Source organism: Macrotis lagotis, chromosome 1 (assembly GCF_037893015.1).
Source record: "Macrotis lagotis isolate mMagLag1 chromosome 1, bilby.v1.9.chrom.fasta, whole genome shotgun sequence".
Classification (NCBI taxonomy): Eukaryota; Metazoa; Chordata; class Mammalia; order Peramelemorphia; family Peramelidae; genus Macrotis; species Macrotis lagotis.
Window position 1 is genome coordinate 42665125 of NC_133658.1, and position 17071 is coordinate 42682195.

The 17071-nt window shown below is 40.2% G+C and overlaps 1 protein-coding gene across 11 annotated transcripts in view; it reads left to right on the forward strand.

Annotated features, from left to right (window-relative positions):
* HYDIN (HYDIN axonemal central pair apparatus protein) overlaps nt 1-17071 on the forward strand; it is a 509309-nt gene that overhangs the window by 379142 nt on the left and 113096 nt on the right. For 10 of the 11 annotated variants that reach the window (XM_074199124.1, XM_074199133.1, XM_074199118.1 and 7 more), the window contains 9 exons: nt 191-359; nt 2795-2974; nt 4748-4798; nt 5879-6055; nt 7685-7870; nt 9799-10037; nt 11887-12021; nt 13802-13985; nt 15771-15912. In XM_074199124.1, coding sequence (XP_074055225.1) covers nt 191-359; nt 2795-2974; nt 4748-4798; nt 5879-6055; nt 7685-7870; nt 9799-10037; nt 11887-12021; nt 13802-13985; nt 15771-15912 — 1463 coding nt within the window. The remainder of the gene's footprint in view (nt 1-190; nt 360-2794; nt 2975-4747; nt 4799-5878; nt 6056-7684; nt 7871-9798; nt 10038-11886; nt 12022-13801; nt 13986-15770; nt 15913-17071) is intronic. The other variant, XM_074199162.1, reaches the window with a different exon arrangement.

Consider the following 17071-nt stretch of genomic DNA (forward strand, 5'->3'; position numbering starts at 1 on the left):
GGAAAAAACAAGTTCTTGAGATAAATGAGACAGCAGAGATTCCACCAGGCCTTTGAGGCTTAAGATTAATGGAGCGAACAAGTGATTCAGAAAAGCTCCCCTAGATATTGAACAGCTTCAAATTTGAAAACATATAATGGGCGTAAGCATTTGAGAAACCAAACTACACTTTTCTTCCCACTTGTTATAGATTCTTCGAAACATAAAAGGTTATGATGCCTATAATAAGCTTCTCCTACCACCTCGTACTCCAGGAGAAAAATTGCCCCAAGAAGTGACTGATTATTATAAGGAACTATTACGGCTTAGGGAAGAGCAAAGGAACAAGCCTATGGAATTTCTCGTCCAACTAGAAAATGGTAAGAACCAGCACAGGCCTGGACAGATTGTAGCCTTCTCCCCTCTTCTGCTCTCTCCCTCCCCATCACTTCTGGTTGGGATCATGGGGGAAGGTGGCATGTGAAAGGAGACACAAGTAGCCTGGCAAGAAATGGAACGAGACAAAAGGACTTCCTTCTCAGTCTTCTCCTGCCCAGGCCTTTCTCTTGGGCCCTCCTTCTTTCCTTTACCATGCTGCTCTCCACTCCCCCCACCTCCCAACCCCTACCTTGTAAGGAATCCTCTAGGTTTGTCTTTCTATTCTTGGCAATCAACCCTATGGGAGATTCAGGATTTGACTGCTGGGGTCTGTCCATTGCATTCTGAATATGCTGTATGGCTAAGGGTCTGATTCAAATTCATTAATAATCTGATTGCATCACAGTTGAGTAGCCCCACCCTTGATGATTAAATATCTCCCATTTCCCCTGAGCATCCTAATAGTAGAATCTAACCCCTCTTTCTCTTCTCTGTCCTTGACCACACTCTTTCATAGCATCTACTGTGCTCTTTTAAGGATTATTTACCAAGAACTGGAGGAAATTTAGGAACGTGGCCATGGATGCCCATGGAATTTGAAACATGTATAACGTGGTCCCACCTGAAGAGGCCCTGATCAGCTCTGTAGCTTGAATAAACAAAATTCCAGGAGCAGTTCAGACCAACTTCAGCTATAAAGTTGCCCATCATTTCCTCAGGGATAGACCTCCATTCTCACCTCCTGCCAGAACCATGTGTCTCTTTAGGATTCCTTCAGAATCATGTCTATCTAATATCTACCTGCCCAGGCTGATTCTGTGAATCCCTTATACAGCCAATGCCAAGCCCTCTATTAATCATGCCAGCAGAAACTTGGTTTTCTCTTATGAAAAACAAAACAAAACTTGAAATGGCACTAAGACTTTTGGGATACCTGTATTTCTTCCTGGGACCTTATAACTTTGAGCTGTGGCAGCTTCTAAAAAATCTAAGAATTAAGCATATGAACTGCTTAATCTATATCCCCCATAGAAATGCCATCATAGACATTCATCTACCCAGATGAAAGGGTCAGAAGAGTGATTGTATAGAGGGAATATCAGGGACAGGCAGGATAGGAAGAATAACAGGGCCAGATCCAACCTGGTTTTTCCGCACATTTCCAGTTCCTATTCCCCTTCAAAGTGAAAGAAAAATAAGTAGCCCCCCAAAACATAAGCATTCAAGTCTTGAGCCCGCCCAGTGTCTTTCCTCCCAGCCTATATAGTCTTCTACCTGGTGGGCAAGAACCCAGAGGAGAGGAAGGCAGACTTGAGATGAGACAAGGACACATCTAATGTTCCTGTTGTCCTCTGAAGCTGGTCACATAACATCTCATAGCTTGGGTTGTTCTCACAGATCCAGACCCACTCCTCTTGGTCCAGGGGCCTCCGTGTTTTGTAGCCCATCCACGAGAACAAACTCTATACCTTACAAGTCCCTGGCTGATCCCCAGATTCATACCTTCACCCCATCCTAGTCCCCTAAAGAAGCTTACCTGTCCTGCATCTCAGACCATCCAGTCCCCTCCTGCTTTGCCTCCCTCACATGGCAGCAAATTGGTCTTAATAACAACAAGCAACGATAGTAACTCGCATTTCCTATAGTAATTAAGGATTTTATACATTTATATTATTGGATCCCGACAACAGTCCTATTAGGGTGTGGGCTATTTTTCTCCCAGTTTTTACAGAAAGATAACAGAGGGAGAGAAAAGTTAAGAGACTTGCCCAGGGTCATACAACTATTGTATCTGAGACAGCATTTGAACTCAGGTCTTCCTGACTAACAGTCCCAAAGTCCATGATGGGGTTCCATCTGTCTGCTGGCTCTACTTGGTGGAGGCAAGATGGGACCATTGAGAGAGCATTCCTAGTTCAGGAATCAGGGTCTGGGTCAAATCCCATCTCTGACACTGGCTGCGTTTATGAATTGTGTCATCTTCTTGGACATCAGTCTCCTTATCTGTAAATATGAGGGGGGTTGGACCCGCTGGGCCCTGAAGTCTCTAGATCTAGACTTTGACTTTCACAATATTCTCTAACCTAATACAACAGCTACAGATTGTGGAGTGTTTGCTGTGGCTGGTGGAGAAATTACTTTAAAATGATGCAGGGCAAGCAATTTACAGGAAAAAAAAAACATTTGTGATGGCTCCTATTTACTATTTCTCTCTTTTAAAATAAATATTGCTGTTAATGACTTTCTGTCTCTGTCTCTGTGTCTCTCTGTGTCTCTCTGTGTCTCTGTCTCTCTCTGTCTCTCTCTCTCTCTCTCTCTCATTCTCTCCTTTTCTGTCTCTCCCTTCTTCCCTCCCTCCCTCTCTTCCTTGCTCTCTCCCCCTCTCCCTCTTTTTTTTCTCTCTCACTTTCTTTGAATTGTTTTTGGTTTCCCACAGTTGATGATGACGAATCCCACAGCACAGACATGGGGAACTTTCTAAGTGTGAGGCGGACCTCTCTTAGTAGAGGAGTTTCTGCTACATCCAACTTTGAAGAGCGACCTTTGCCACAAGATTCTAGAAATTTCAATGAAGAAGAAGAGGAAGAAGACAACTTAGACAGATTTTTCTCCCATGGTAATTGCCCTCACCTATTGGGACCCAACTCAAATAGAAACAGAGACCACTAAAACCATACACAAGGGACCCTGCAGGCCACATATCAATTTAGTTTTATTGTATTTTTTCTTTATTTGTTTCACTGTTTCCCAATTACATTTTAATCTGATTCAGGTACATGGCAGTAGCAACTTTAGCCCCCTGGGGCCAGTTCAGTCCAAGACCTGAACCTAACAGGGCAAGCTCAGTCCTAGTGGTCTAGGGACATAGAACCTTCTTTGTCTTGTTGATAACATTCAATAGGTCACCACCTCTTCCTGGGAAATTTGTGTTTTGGTAGGAGATAAGTTCAAGCAAATGTGCCTCCAATAGCCTCAGTTTGGATATTTATTAATTTTTTTTGAGAGACTACACTTAAAACCCTGCACCATTCCATGAAAGTTGTTCTCTATACATGAAGCAAAATTCTGATTCTACAATAGGACCAACTACCATATATCTTCCCTAGGGCATTGTTGAGAATTCTGACTTAGCAACCCCCGTCCTCTCCCATCTCACATACCAGGCCAGCTCCCTCTACACTATGTATGGTTGTTGGATTCTGTAGACTAAGGCAGAAGCTCCAACAGGAATGGAATAAAGACATGGGAAGCTCTGCCAGTATAAACCTCTAAGATAGTTGCATATCATGGCCTCCTTCCCACCAACCCCTGTCTTTTATCCTTTGGGCTTCTGGGATTGACCCCCTTCTTCCTTCTATCCTGTCTCCACCTTGGGTCAGCATTTCTATTTTCCCTTCTACCACATCAGAGGTTTTGGAATCAGAAACCTGGGATCAAATCCTACCCCTGATACTTATTACCTTTGTGACCTTAGACAAATAATTTCCTTTTCCTGGACCTCAGTTTCTTCATCTGTTTAAACCCCCACAATGAAGTTATATTAGATAGCCTCAGAAGCAGAATAGTCAAAATCAAATCTTCCTATTCTACCTTTTTCCCTCTTAAAATAAAAGTTCTTTGCTATGTTTTTATGTGAACTCAATTGTTGCCTTGAATTGAATTTTAGTTTAAAATTGAACTTATTTATTTATTACATTTATTTTTTCTCTGTCACCCCCATCCTACCCTGTTGAACAAAAAACAAAAGATAAAATCCTCACAACAAATCCACACTGCCCTGTGAAACAAATTTCCACATTGGCTATAACCCATTCTGAATTTTAAGTCCATCACTTCTGTCACCTCCAGACCTTTGTGCCTTCCTGCCTTTACTCTCACTTAAAATTTAGACCCTTTGGTGTGTTTTCCTTTAAACTTAATTGCTGTGTTGAATTGTATTATAAAAGGAAAGACTAAAGCACATTTGGTAGGCAGTAATATATTTGGATACATAAAAAAAAAAGTAAGATTCAATCTCATTCCATTTAATGAAATTAAATGAAAAAAATTCTAAGAACTGCAAATATCACCTACCCAAGGGGAGTTGCCAAGGATATGAGAGCATACAAATAAGTATCATACAAGGGAGAATGGAGCACATACTCTGGGGACAATTGAAGCAGGTAGCCTTCCTTCAGGTGAGGGGAGAGGGAGAAGAAGGGAGGAGAGTATGGTCAAGGATTCTTCATGGAAGAGCTGAACCTTGAAGGGAGAAAAGGTCAGAAAGGCAGGATGAAACCCCATCATGGAGAGCCTTAAATGGCAGCCGAGGGAGCTTATATGTTTCAGCCTTCTTATAGAGCAGAGATGTTTTTAATGGGCATGTGATTTAGAAATGTTATTTTGACAGCTATCGAAAAGTTGGAACGGAGAAAAGAGAGACTGGAGGCAGGGAAATCAGGTAGGTGTCATTTACCAGTCTAAATATGAGGTGATGAGAGACTGCTATAATGCGATAGTGTGTGGCCATAAAAGAGGGGAGATTGAATGAGAAAGACTGTGGAAACTCAATGGATGTAGGAGATGAGAGAGAAGAAAGCAGTCCCTGTATCTGGGTCATTTGGAGAGGTCTGTTGCCCTCAGCAGTAAGAGGGAAGTTGAGTGAGGGGAAAGGATGAGAGAGAGAAAGATGGTGAAATCGTCAGTTTGAGATTTTCAAATTAGGAGTTGAGTTCATAGGGCCAGCAAGTCATGAAGGCCAACACAGATGGGGTCTTGGAAGTTGAAGGATAGAGAGGAGAAAATGTGAGTAGAGATGGAAGCTGGCAATGAGGAAGCCAGAGAAACAGTAAGAGTTAGGAGGTTCTGCTTCACCCCTTTTCCTTACACTGCCCACAAGGCTACCTCAAACCTTGTCCCAGAATGAAGAATAACAGTTCTGGACTAGGAGAAGCATGGATCAGGCCTGGAGAGGTGTGCTTTTTTACATTTCTTGGGGAAGCAAAGACTTGGAAAGTGACATTTAAGTTAGAAACTGCTTAGACAGTTTGTCAAAATAGAATCTACTCATTGCAGTTCCAGAGAATAAAAGATGGTCTTAAATAACCATTTTTGAATCCTTTGAACTTTAGAAAAAGTGAAAAAAATTAAAAACATGAAATTAAATTGATTACATCTATAAACAGTTACTCTGGTTTCTTCAAAGGTGCCACATCAGGTCATCACTTCAATATTTTTCTGGTCACCTCTGCAGAGCCCTGTCTTTCCCCCTTCACCCACACTTTATCCCTAGGCCAGAGTTACCCCTAGATTATCTGGATGGGGAACCTTTGGTATGGAAACTCCCCCTACTCTTAGAGAGTTAGCTGGGACCCTGAGATAATAAGTAACTTGCTCATGCCCATATATATTATGATAGAAATCCTTTCAAAGACATGACTCTTAGATTATTCCCCTAAATTCATATCCTTTCATTCTATGTAATAAGTCTGTATATGTGTGCATGTGTGTGTGTATGTTTGTGTATGTGTGTTTTAAATAGGTGAAAAAACACAAAGTGTCAGTGAGATCCGGTCTCTGGAGGAAGTTGGAGAAATTGATAATAACCCAGTGAGTAGATGCATAGCTCGGCACCTGGGTATTTCTACTTCTCCTGAAAGCTACGTTGCCAAGCACCGAAGAGGCATCGCCATCATAGTACATGGATCACCATGTTCAGGTACAAAGACAAGCCCATAAGAAAGGACCAAGAACAATGATTTCATTTCTTGTCTACTTAAAGAAACAAATGCTAATTGGGCAATTAAGTAATTGTCCTTGGTTCCCATACTGGGAACATTAGTCACAAAGAAAGAGGCATGAATGTCAAGGCATAATTCCAAGGAAGAGAGGAGAGTGAGCCCCCAGTGGGAAGCACCCTAGTAACAATGGTGGTACATTTATCTATTCTCTGGGATGGCATTGATAGACCCTGGAATGGCCAAGATGTTTAAGAAAGATCCAGAGCCTGAGAGAAATCTTACTGCCATCATGAGGGAGTTTGACTTAGAACTCAAATACATGCATTAGAGTTATATACTGATGGGGTGTTCCTGGACTTTACCAGTGCCCACATACCTCATTTCTTTGCTACCAAAGGCAGATCAGATTGGAAGAAAGATCATTGACTTAGCAGTCAGTATACTCGAGTTCGTCTCAGTCCTGGCTCTGTCCCCTTACCTAATTGTGTGAATCTTGGATAAATCACTTTGATTTTCTGAGACTGCCTGCCTATCTATAAAAGGGGAATAATATATTATGACCTACTTGCTTTAGATGATAGTGGCTGTAGGGCCTGTTGACTATGTTATCAGTCAAATACCCTGTGACTTTACAGTTCTATGTACATTATATATTGAAATGAAACTGATGTCTTTCACAGCATGACCAATTTGGAAATAAGTTTTGCTTGATTGCACATATATAATCTTTATCTAATTGCTTACCACCTCAGGCAGAGGAAGGGGAAAGAAAACAGAAGAGAATTTGGAATTAAAAAAATTTGAACTTAATGTTATAATTTTTTTACATGCAATTGAAAAAAATGAAATATTATTTTAATAAGCTGATGAAAGCATAATGATCTAAGAAAATATTAGTGAAACCACAGATTTTTTTAACCTTTCTATAGTAAACCAGTGACAGAGCTGATCTCCCACCCAAAGGTAAAGTCCTATCATGACAGAAAGCCATCTCTTCTTCATATCTAGAGTCATTTTCTACTCAAGAGACATGAGTCAAACAATCAGTTGCTCCACCCTAAAACTCAATTATCATTGTGAACATATTTGTGGACTCTTTACTTTACCAAGCCTTTTCAGAAGTATCTCAGTTGTTCCCTTCAACAATGGGCAGAGCAGGTATTAGGGTCATCCCTATTTATATTTATATGGTGTTGAGCACTATGCTAAACAGGTAAATAAAATGATCCACACAAAAGTAAAACAAGTTGAATGAGGTCTCCTGGGCCAGTGTCCTTTGAACACCACCATTCTGCCTCTTTGATATCCATACACAGATAGATTTATCTCCACATACAATTTTGAATATCACAAAAACAAATAAAGGTTAGAGTAGGGAAAAGGGAGAAAAAAAATCACTTCCTCTCTTCTAGAAAGCTCCTTCTTGGAATTGTAGAATGAGGTTTCGATAGACATGAAGCCCTGTCCTCTTGGAGTGGTATTGGAAGCTCTCCAAAATGTTCAAGGCAAATCCAAGATCTGCTACTTACTACCTCATGACCTTGAGCACATCATTTCCTCCTCTTGGCCTCAATCTCTTCAGCTATAAACCCCTAATTTTCTTACAGGAAAGACCAATGCCTGCAATGGCCTCGCCAAACACTATGGTGCCGCATGCCTAACTATCGATTCCATTGTGATGGATGCTCTGTCGGATTCAAACAGCATACCTGGACTCCGGGCCCGAGAGCTCTGCATGAGGGCAAACACTGAGCAGAGCTTCCGAGATGGGGAAGAATCCATGAAGGAAGCTGGTAAGTTCTGGGGAGAAGTAGGCAGGGCTCCCCTGCAACCTTTGTTGAAGATGGAGACATCACATTCCTGTCACCCTAGCTGCCTATGAGAATGCCTGGATTCAGAAGGTAGGGAAGGGGCTCATAGTAGGATCAAATCCTCCCAGCACTTACCCTCATGGATTTCCTTTTGGAAACAACTAGACAAGAGGTCAAGGTATTGCCAAAAAACAAAGAACAAAGGAGAGCCCAAAGATGCCATCAAAGAATTAGCATTATAGCAGAATAGTCTATTTTCCTTCCCCAGAAAGAGCATAGCAACTGAAGTCCATCTCGACTCTTATTACCCATGTGCCTTCTTCATAAACCAGAAGATAGCAAAGTTCATTCCAAAATGGTTACCAATTTGGGGGCTTTATTTATCTCAGCCTGGAATCACCTCCAGATGAGTTTTACCTTCAAAAACCTTTCTCAGGAGGCAGCTAGGTGGCACAGTGGATAGAGTACCGGCCCTGAGTTCAAATCCAGCCTCAGACACTTAATAATTACCTAGCTGTGCGGCCTTGGGCAAGCCACTTAAACCCATTGCCTTGAAAAATCTAAAAGAACAAAAAATAAAACCCTTTCTAGGTTTCCATGATCCAGGAAGGAGGGTTGGAACATGCCCAAAGCTTGAAAAATCATTGTACTATTGATGTTTGTCCTTTCTTGAAGAACAAAACATCAGGGAGGTGAAGCCATGACAAGCTCATGAATTGAATTTAAGTGAGGGGGGCTGTGCTAAGCCACCAGCCTCACTCTTTCCTCCAGAGCCAACTGAGTCTAGTGACCAGATTTGGAACCAGATGACTGGAGATGATCCTGAATGAGAGGTAATCAGGGTTAAGTGACTTACCCAAGGTCACATAGCTACTAAGTGTCAAGTGTATGAGGCCAGATTTGAACCGTAGTCCTCCTGACTCTAGGGTTGATGCTCTACCCACTGCAACACCTAGTTTGCTCTAGTCTCTATTAAGTTTAAATTGTGCTATAAACTGTAGAACCGAGGAGGAGAAAAGGAACACTTTCCCTCCTACTGTATCATGCAGGGTGTCCCAAAAGTCCTAGTGTGACTTGAAGTCTGAATACTTTCAAGAGTAAAGATACTACAAGCTTACAAAAGACATTTGAATGTTCTTTATTTAACTTGTTAAAATACTGACCTATTTCTCATTAAAGTTCAATATAACCACCATTTGCTGCTATTCATCCCTCTAATAAATTTTGAAAATTGGTTTAAAATAAAACAAACCCAACTTTCTGCTGTGGGCACTCAGTTACTGAAAAGATTATATTAATTTATAATTATCCTAGCCTTAAGATTATCCAAAGAATGAGGTTTTAGTGCCCACATAACAATTTTGATGAGATCCCCCACAACAAAAAGTCTAATGGTGACCACGGTAACCGAGAAAGAGGACGACTTCCTCTAATTCACATTTGTCCATTGCTCTGATAAAATGTTATCCTGAAAGCGCCCCATGACCAATACAATGTCAGGGTGTTCCCTCTTGTTAAAATTAAAAATTTATCATTCAAATTTCACAACATTAAATGAGTATAAAATGAATTTGGATAATTAAACTTTCAAGTGATTTTTAAAAATGTATTACATTTATACTTTGGACATAATTAAAACTTAAAATTGCTCAAAGACTTTAGGGGCAAACTGTAGAAAGTTGTTAAAGTGTTAAGACTGTGTCAGCAGAGCAGGGCATTTAAATATTTGGATTCCAGTCTAAGTTTCTCCATTTGGCTTAATCTTGAGTTATTCATTGACATTCTTCTAACAACTTTCCATTGTCAGGAAAGGTCTTACATTCCTTGATTACTTTTTTTTAATGAAGTTAGTTTCTAGCAAGATTCTTGCCTTCATGAATTGCTCCTCCTACCTTTCCCATTTCCTTTAGGCATAATTACAGAGAGTTCGTTAGCACAGACATCTATAGGTCCTTCAAGAGTGAGCACAGAGAATTTGGCCAAGCATACCTCAGAAGCTACTCTGTTCTCTCCCGATGCCCGAGGGACCCTCCCCAAGAGCTTTCGGGGAAGCGTTATCGTGACCGGCAAGACCAAATCAGACAGCCATGGTTCTGGGTCCCAAAAACAGCATCATCAATTACATCAGTCGGAAACCTCAGGATCACAGGTAAAAGTGAAGACCCTTTCAAAGAAACTTCAGTACCCACCCCCATGTCACCAGTAAGCTTCATGATGGTCTGGGAGCCAGCCTGGGAGTAATTCTGCTGGGTCACCAATAGTCAACCATTAGATGCTTCCTGAGTGCTAGGTCCTATGTGCCACCTTGAAGATAATAAAGACAAAGACAATGGACCACGAAACACAGCTCAGAAAAACCAAGTGAGCATATCCCAAAGATGTGATGCCATCCTCAATTACAGTAGCATTCCACACTTAGCTTAGGCAGAATTCCCTAAGAGCTTTTAAGTTTTAGAAGTACAGCTTCTTTAAAGAGGAAACTTAAGGCTATCGTTGATATTTTCATTCACTCATTAAACATTTTATTAACTGTCTAATATATTTGGAACTCTACAGTCGGCACTGAAGAAGAGAAAAAATGTAGATAAAATATAATCCTATCCTTTATAGACCTTACAGACAAGCAAACAGCTATCATCAATAAAAATGGCTGCAAGGTGTCATTTTAGACATGATGTACTTTTGTTCCAGATTCCAAAAATAATATGTTGGTGTCCTATCTAGAAATAGGCAATTATTTGTTTTGAAGAGAAATATCCCATTTTATTTAAGGATTCGCCCTAAGTGGAATTGTGAACTGATCAACCATTTTGAAGAACAATTTGTAACTATGCTCAAAAGTCTATAAACATATATATTCTTTGATCCAGCAATATCACTTGGTTTGTATCACAAAGAGATATTTTTAAAAAAATACACATTTTTGTAAAATTTTCTCCACCCTTCCTTTCCCTCTCACCTCCCCAAGACAGCAGGCAATCTGATATAGATTATAGATATATAATCATGTTAAAACATATTTCCATGTTAGTCATGTTGTTCATGCACAAAAATATTTTAGCAGCTCTTTTCATGGTAGCAAAGAATTGGAAATTTAGGGGATGCTAAACAAGTTGTGGTATGTAAATGTAATGAAAATACTTTTTTTCTGCAAAAAGTGGTGAGCAGGCAGATATCAAAAAAAGCTGAAAGGATTTATATGAACTGATACTTAGTAAAGTGAGCAGAATCAGAAGAACATTGTACAGAGTAACAGAAACATGTGATCAACTATGATAGACTGTGCTCTTCTCAGCAGTACAATGGTCAAAAACAGTTCTTATATATTGTGATGGAAAATGCCATCCATATTCAGAGAAGTAACTGTGGAGTCTGAATGCAGATCAAAGCATACTATTTTCACTCTTTTAATTTGCTTTGTTTTCCTTTCTCATGGTTTTTCCCCTCTTATTCTGATTCTCCTTTCACAACATGACTGATATGAAACTATGTTCAATGATTGTATATGTAAAATCTATATCAGATTGCCTGCCTGCTATCCTGGAGAAGGGGACAGAAAGGTAGGGATGGAGAAAATTTTACAAAAATCAATGTTGAAAATTCTATCTACATGTAATTGGAAAAAAATAAACAATAATGGCTTTCAAAAAAGGATTATCACCAAAGTATTTTTACATTATAATTTTTAGTCCACAATTGTCCTATCTTACCAGTTGGAATTAATACCCTCCTTTTTATCTAAAGTAATTATATAATGGATGCCTTTGTAGGTATCTAACAGCATCCTGTAGCTAATTGTCCCATGTAGAGAAGACAAAGGGACAGTGAATTGGGAATATTTATTGTCTGGAGCTACTAATTCTAAACACAAAGGTTCGTTGTTTAATTGGCATCCATTGGAAATCTTAACTTCTTCCATGCTACTATGGTCTTCACTCCCAGGTATCCCAGGAGAACAAACATCCAGGGACTAACCTCCCACTTTTTCTATTTTATAGATTCCATGCAGTCCTCTCACCCATACACCTATTCAGCTCCGGCTTATGGGCAGCACCAGTGAAGGAGAAATTGGGATCTTCAGTTGCATACTCCCTGAGGATTTATTGGTGCAAATCATAGAAGAGAGGATACAGGTATATGGAGCTCTCAACCAGAAGATGCTGTAGTTTAGGACAAGGCAGTCTGGAAGACCTTCTGTACCCCAAAACCGCAAGAGTCCAGGTCTTCAGGTCCTGAGCTTTCTAGGATTCCCAAATAATGATAACTCCTACTTAAATAGCACTTTAGATTTTCTCAAATCCTTTCCTCATAGTAACCCTTTTAGGAAAGTAGCACAAATCATATTATCTGCATTTTAGAGTGTCCCTCAGAGACTTGCCAAGTTTATATATCCAGTAAGTGGCAGAATCTAGAGTTATCACTAGATATCTCTAAGCCTCCAGCTTGCTTCCCATAAAACCATGCTGAAACCAATGGGGAAGACAACAAGGGGACATTTGACCTTTTCGTTTGGCCTTTTTATTTAGTTTTTTTCCTTGAATTATGATTAATATCACAACGACTTCATGACTTTTAAGGGGGATTTATTACAGAGCCACTCCAGGGAATTAGACAGACCTAATTGGGGGGGGGGGGGGGGAGTAAGGACATTTAAAGTTGAGAAGATGGATTATTATCCTTCATTCAATTCATTCTTATATACAAGTGTACTATGGTAGGCCATCTCTGGGGTAACAAAGAAGAAAAAAAATACAATACTAGCATTCAAGGAAATTACACCTCTACACTATTATTGCTTTATATCCAATATGGTTAATACACAGAAGTGGACTAGGATGAAGTCTCTAGGAGATGAGATAGTAGAATGAGCAGTTTTAGAAAAAGAGGAATCATTTCCAGTGGAGGGAGGAGGGCAAACAGCGAAAGTAAAATAGAGCAGTTTTATATTCACAACACCTAACATGGTTCCTGCTTCATGTTATAGTTGCTTAATCAATTTGAATCAGAGACCAAGACAGAACTTGGTCTTGCAAGCCATCCAGTGTAGCTCATTGTCACTACCATATGTGGGATAAAGATTGTAAAATGCAAAATGGCCCCCCCTACCTGAGATCCTTTCACTTCAGTATTGAAGGTGGCAAAGAGGTGGAAAGGGTCTAAGAATCACACTTTTTATCTCTAAAGAGCAATGTAATTGATGGGACTCTTAAAGGCAAAATCTTTGTCTGTGTTCCTAGAAAACCTAAACTGCCTACACACACACACATAATACTCTATGCATACATCTTCATTATTTCCCCATTGATAATGGGCTAACTTATGAGAGAGTGTCTCCCTGTAAATATAGGCAGAGGGCATCTTGTCACTGAGATACACTATTTGCAAGAACACAATTCACAAAATGGTAAGTTTTACTAAAGCCAAAAAGTGAGAGAGGGGAGACCAAAGTCTGTGAATGAATAAAGAAGTAACCCAGCTCTCCACAGTCACTTAGATTTCTGACTCTTAGAACTACTCTGGTAGTAGTCTAAGCTGATCCAGGCCACTCCAATGGATGATAAAAGGCTTCTTAGAATCCTGAAATTTCTTTCAGGCTCCATTCAGGAGCTTCTTAGTAAATAAGGAAATGGAACAAAGGTTTGTCAAGCATCTACTAAGCATAGGGGACTAAATCTTCACTTCTCCCACCTTCCATCCTATGACTTCATATGCCCTTTCTATGTATTTTGTAGGGAGTTATCTACACACCTATTGTCGTTCCTCAATAGAGGGACCTTGAGAATCAATGAAGATAGGAATCCATTTCTTTTTGGTTCTGGTGTTCATAGAACCTAAGAACGTAATAGGTTCCAAGTAAATGCCTGTCCAATGCCTAAGCAATGAGTGTGTTTCTCTCTTCTCCCCTTATTTCAGCTCAGTGATTGCTATCGAGGAATAGTATTTGATGGAATAGAGTCTGCCTTTGCTAGGACTTCAGCTTCTGCCCTCCAGTGTCTGCTCAGAGCCATTAATAATAGGGAGCACATATATTTTGTCAATGTGGCTCAGGATTACAGCATCATGAAGGCTCGGGAGAAGGCCAAAGTGGAAAAGATGGGTAAGACTTCATGAAAAAAAAAAATGGGATTTTCCAAGTCAGGAAGAAATGTCTAGGCTACAAAAGCCAAGGCAAAATGGTGGATTGCTATGGTTTTCCTTTTTAAAAAAATTATTCTTCCAGCTACATATAACAGTCGTTTTCAACAACCTTTTTTTTTACATTTTATCCCTCCCTCTCATCCCTTCCCACCATAGAAGACAATGTAATATAGGCTTTACATCTATAATGATGCTGAAATAGATCTATATCAATTATATTATGAAAGAAAAATCACATCCAAATGGAAGAAAAAGTAAATTAAAGTGAAAAACCACATAATTCATATGACAACTTTTTTTAGAAAAACTGAAGACAGTTAACTTTAACAGTTCCTTCTCTGGATATGGATGATATTCTTCATCACAAGTCTTTTAGTATTGTCTTTGTTTATTGTACTGTTGAAACGATCAAGTCCATCATGGTGGATCATCACTCCATATTGTTAATGTATATAATGTTCTTCTGGTTCTGCTCATTTCATCAGCATCAATTCATGCAGGTCTTTTCAGGCATCTCTGAAATCCCATCCTTCATCATTTCTTATAGTTCAATAGTGTTCCATCACATTCATATAGCACAGCTTGTTCAATCATTCCTCAGTTGATGGGTATCCCACTACAAGAAGAGCTGCTATGAGCAGCTTTGTACATGTGGGGTTTTTACCCTTTTGGGATACAGACCCAGTAGTGGTCTTGCTGGATGCACAATTTTTGCTCTCCAGTTACAGCTCCACCAAGAGTGCATTAGTGTCCCTGTTTTCTCACATCCCCTCCAACATTGGTCATTTTCCTCTTTGGTCATATTGGTCAATCTGATAAGTGTGAGGTGGTAGAGAGTGAATCATTATGCACTAAACACTGGGGAGACAAGGAAAGGTAAAAAAACAGTGCCCTCTCTTAAGGGGCTCACAATCTAATGGGGGGCCAAGATGGGAAAGAAACAACATGCAAACAGTTTTGTACAGACAAACCAGAGAAAAGATAAATCGGAGGTTAATCAACAGAGGGAAAGCTCCAACTTAACTGAGAGAAACCAGGACAGGCTTCCTGTACAGATCTCAGGGATTTTAGCTGGGAATTGAAAAAAATCTCAGAAAGTCAGGAGGCAGAGATGAGGAAGGAGAGCATTCCAGACATGGGGGACAGCTAGTGGAAATGCCTGCATCCACATCATTGGATCATAGAGCACATAGGGTAGGGGAAGAAGGTAGGGTAGAATAAGGAAGACTGAAAAGTAGGAGGAGGTGAGGTTATAAAGGATTATGGATGTGAAGCATGAAATTTTTTCAGAAAAACATAATGAGACACAGCTTGGTATAGTAGAAAGAGACTTTGGTTTGGAATTGGGGGGGCAGGTTGTTCATATTCTAGCTTTCTAAGATTTTATAGCTCTTCAACTTTATGATCTTGTTGAATGTTATTCATTCTTTAGCTTTAAGCCTAAATGACCAAAAATTCCTTGGGATGCAGGAGAGAAATTCCCAATGTTCAACCAACAGACCTAGTTCTTTGGTTTGACCATTTTGACTGAATCTGTTGGGTCGCTGAAGTTTCTGGAAGCTGGGGTGAGGGGCGGGCAAGAAAGAGGGGAAAAGCTCTCAATAGTTAAGCCAACTGCCTGTCAGTGTAACACACTTCCTCTAGCCTTCCTCTTGCCTATGGCCAAGGACACTGCCAAAGACTCCCAAGAAAGTCTCCCAAGCCTTTCCCTGAGGGTCACCTGTTTTCCCCTCTCCTTCAACAGAGCAGGAACACCAGGAAATGATTGCAAAAGAGAAGGCTCGTCTGCAAAAGATGGATGAGGAGGAATATGATGCCCTAACAGAGGAAGAGAAGATGATGTTTGACTTGGAAGTTCTGCAGACCATTCGGGAGCGAAAAAAAAGGTCTGTGACTCTCAGATAATAAAGGCAGGATGAGGGCATCCCTGAAGATGATGGGGGGATCACAAAGTACACACCCCTCCCCTTAGGGTCAAGACTACAGCAAAGCTTCTGTCTCTGCACTGACTCCCACTGCTGCCTCCCAGTTTGTCTAAGATTCTAAGGATGCCTATGACCTGCCCCCCCCTTGCCTTGCTCCATCCTCCTTTGTCTTCCCTACCTCCTTCCATTTCCAGGCCTCCTCAGCCAACTTCTCTGCAGCCAAGAGCAAGACTGGGTTGAAGGGCAACCTTCAAGAGCAGGCAAGGAAAAAGGACAGAAGAAACATGAACCCTACTACCAGCTTGATGGTATTCATGAAAAGCTGGTGAAGGGAATCCCCCTCCTCCAAACCCAGGTTGCTGAAGGAGTGTGGCTCGCAAATGAATGAATGAAAAAACCTTTACTAATAAATGTTTCCAATGTGCCAAGCACTAGGCTGGGTCTTGATCTGCCTCTGACTTAGTAGCATCCTTCATCCCTGACCAATTGCAGCAGGGTGGAATAATAACTAATGGTATCTAGCATTAGGACAGAGATTTTAAAGGTTTGCAGAGTAGTCTATGAATATTGTATCATTTGGTCCTCACCACAATTCAGGGAGATTGGTGCTGTTGTTATCCTCATTTCACAGTTGAGGAAATTGAGGCAGAGAGCAGTTGAGTGGCTTACCCTGTGATGGTCACTTGGTAAGTGTCTGAGTGGTTCCTTCCTTGGATTTTGTATCTTGTGTGTTTGGGAGTGCTTTGGTGACTTTTTGTGGCATCACACCTATATCATACTTAGATTGATAGAGATATATGAAGATAGTTCTTTTCTTTTCCCTCCATCTACCTTTTCTTTTACAATTTAAAGCCCCTTTAATTAGATTTGCAAGATATCAACCAAATATATTCCTTTTCTTGAATAACATTTTTCCAAATTACCTGTAACAATTTTTAATATTTGTGGGTTTTTTTTTTAATTTTGTTGAGTTCCAAATTCTCTCTTTCCTTCCTTCCATTTCCTCCTCCTTGAGCTGGTAAGGAATCTAATATAAATTCTACATGTGTAAACATTTAAAACATATTACCTTATTAGTCATGTTGGAAAGAAAATAGACCAAAAAAGAAAAACACCATAA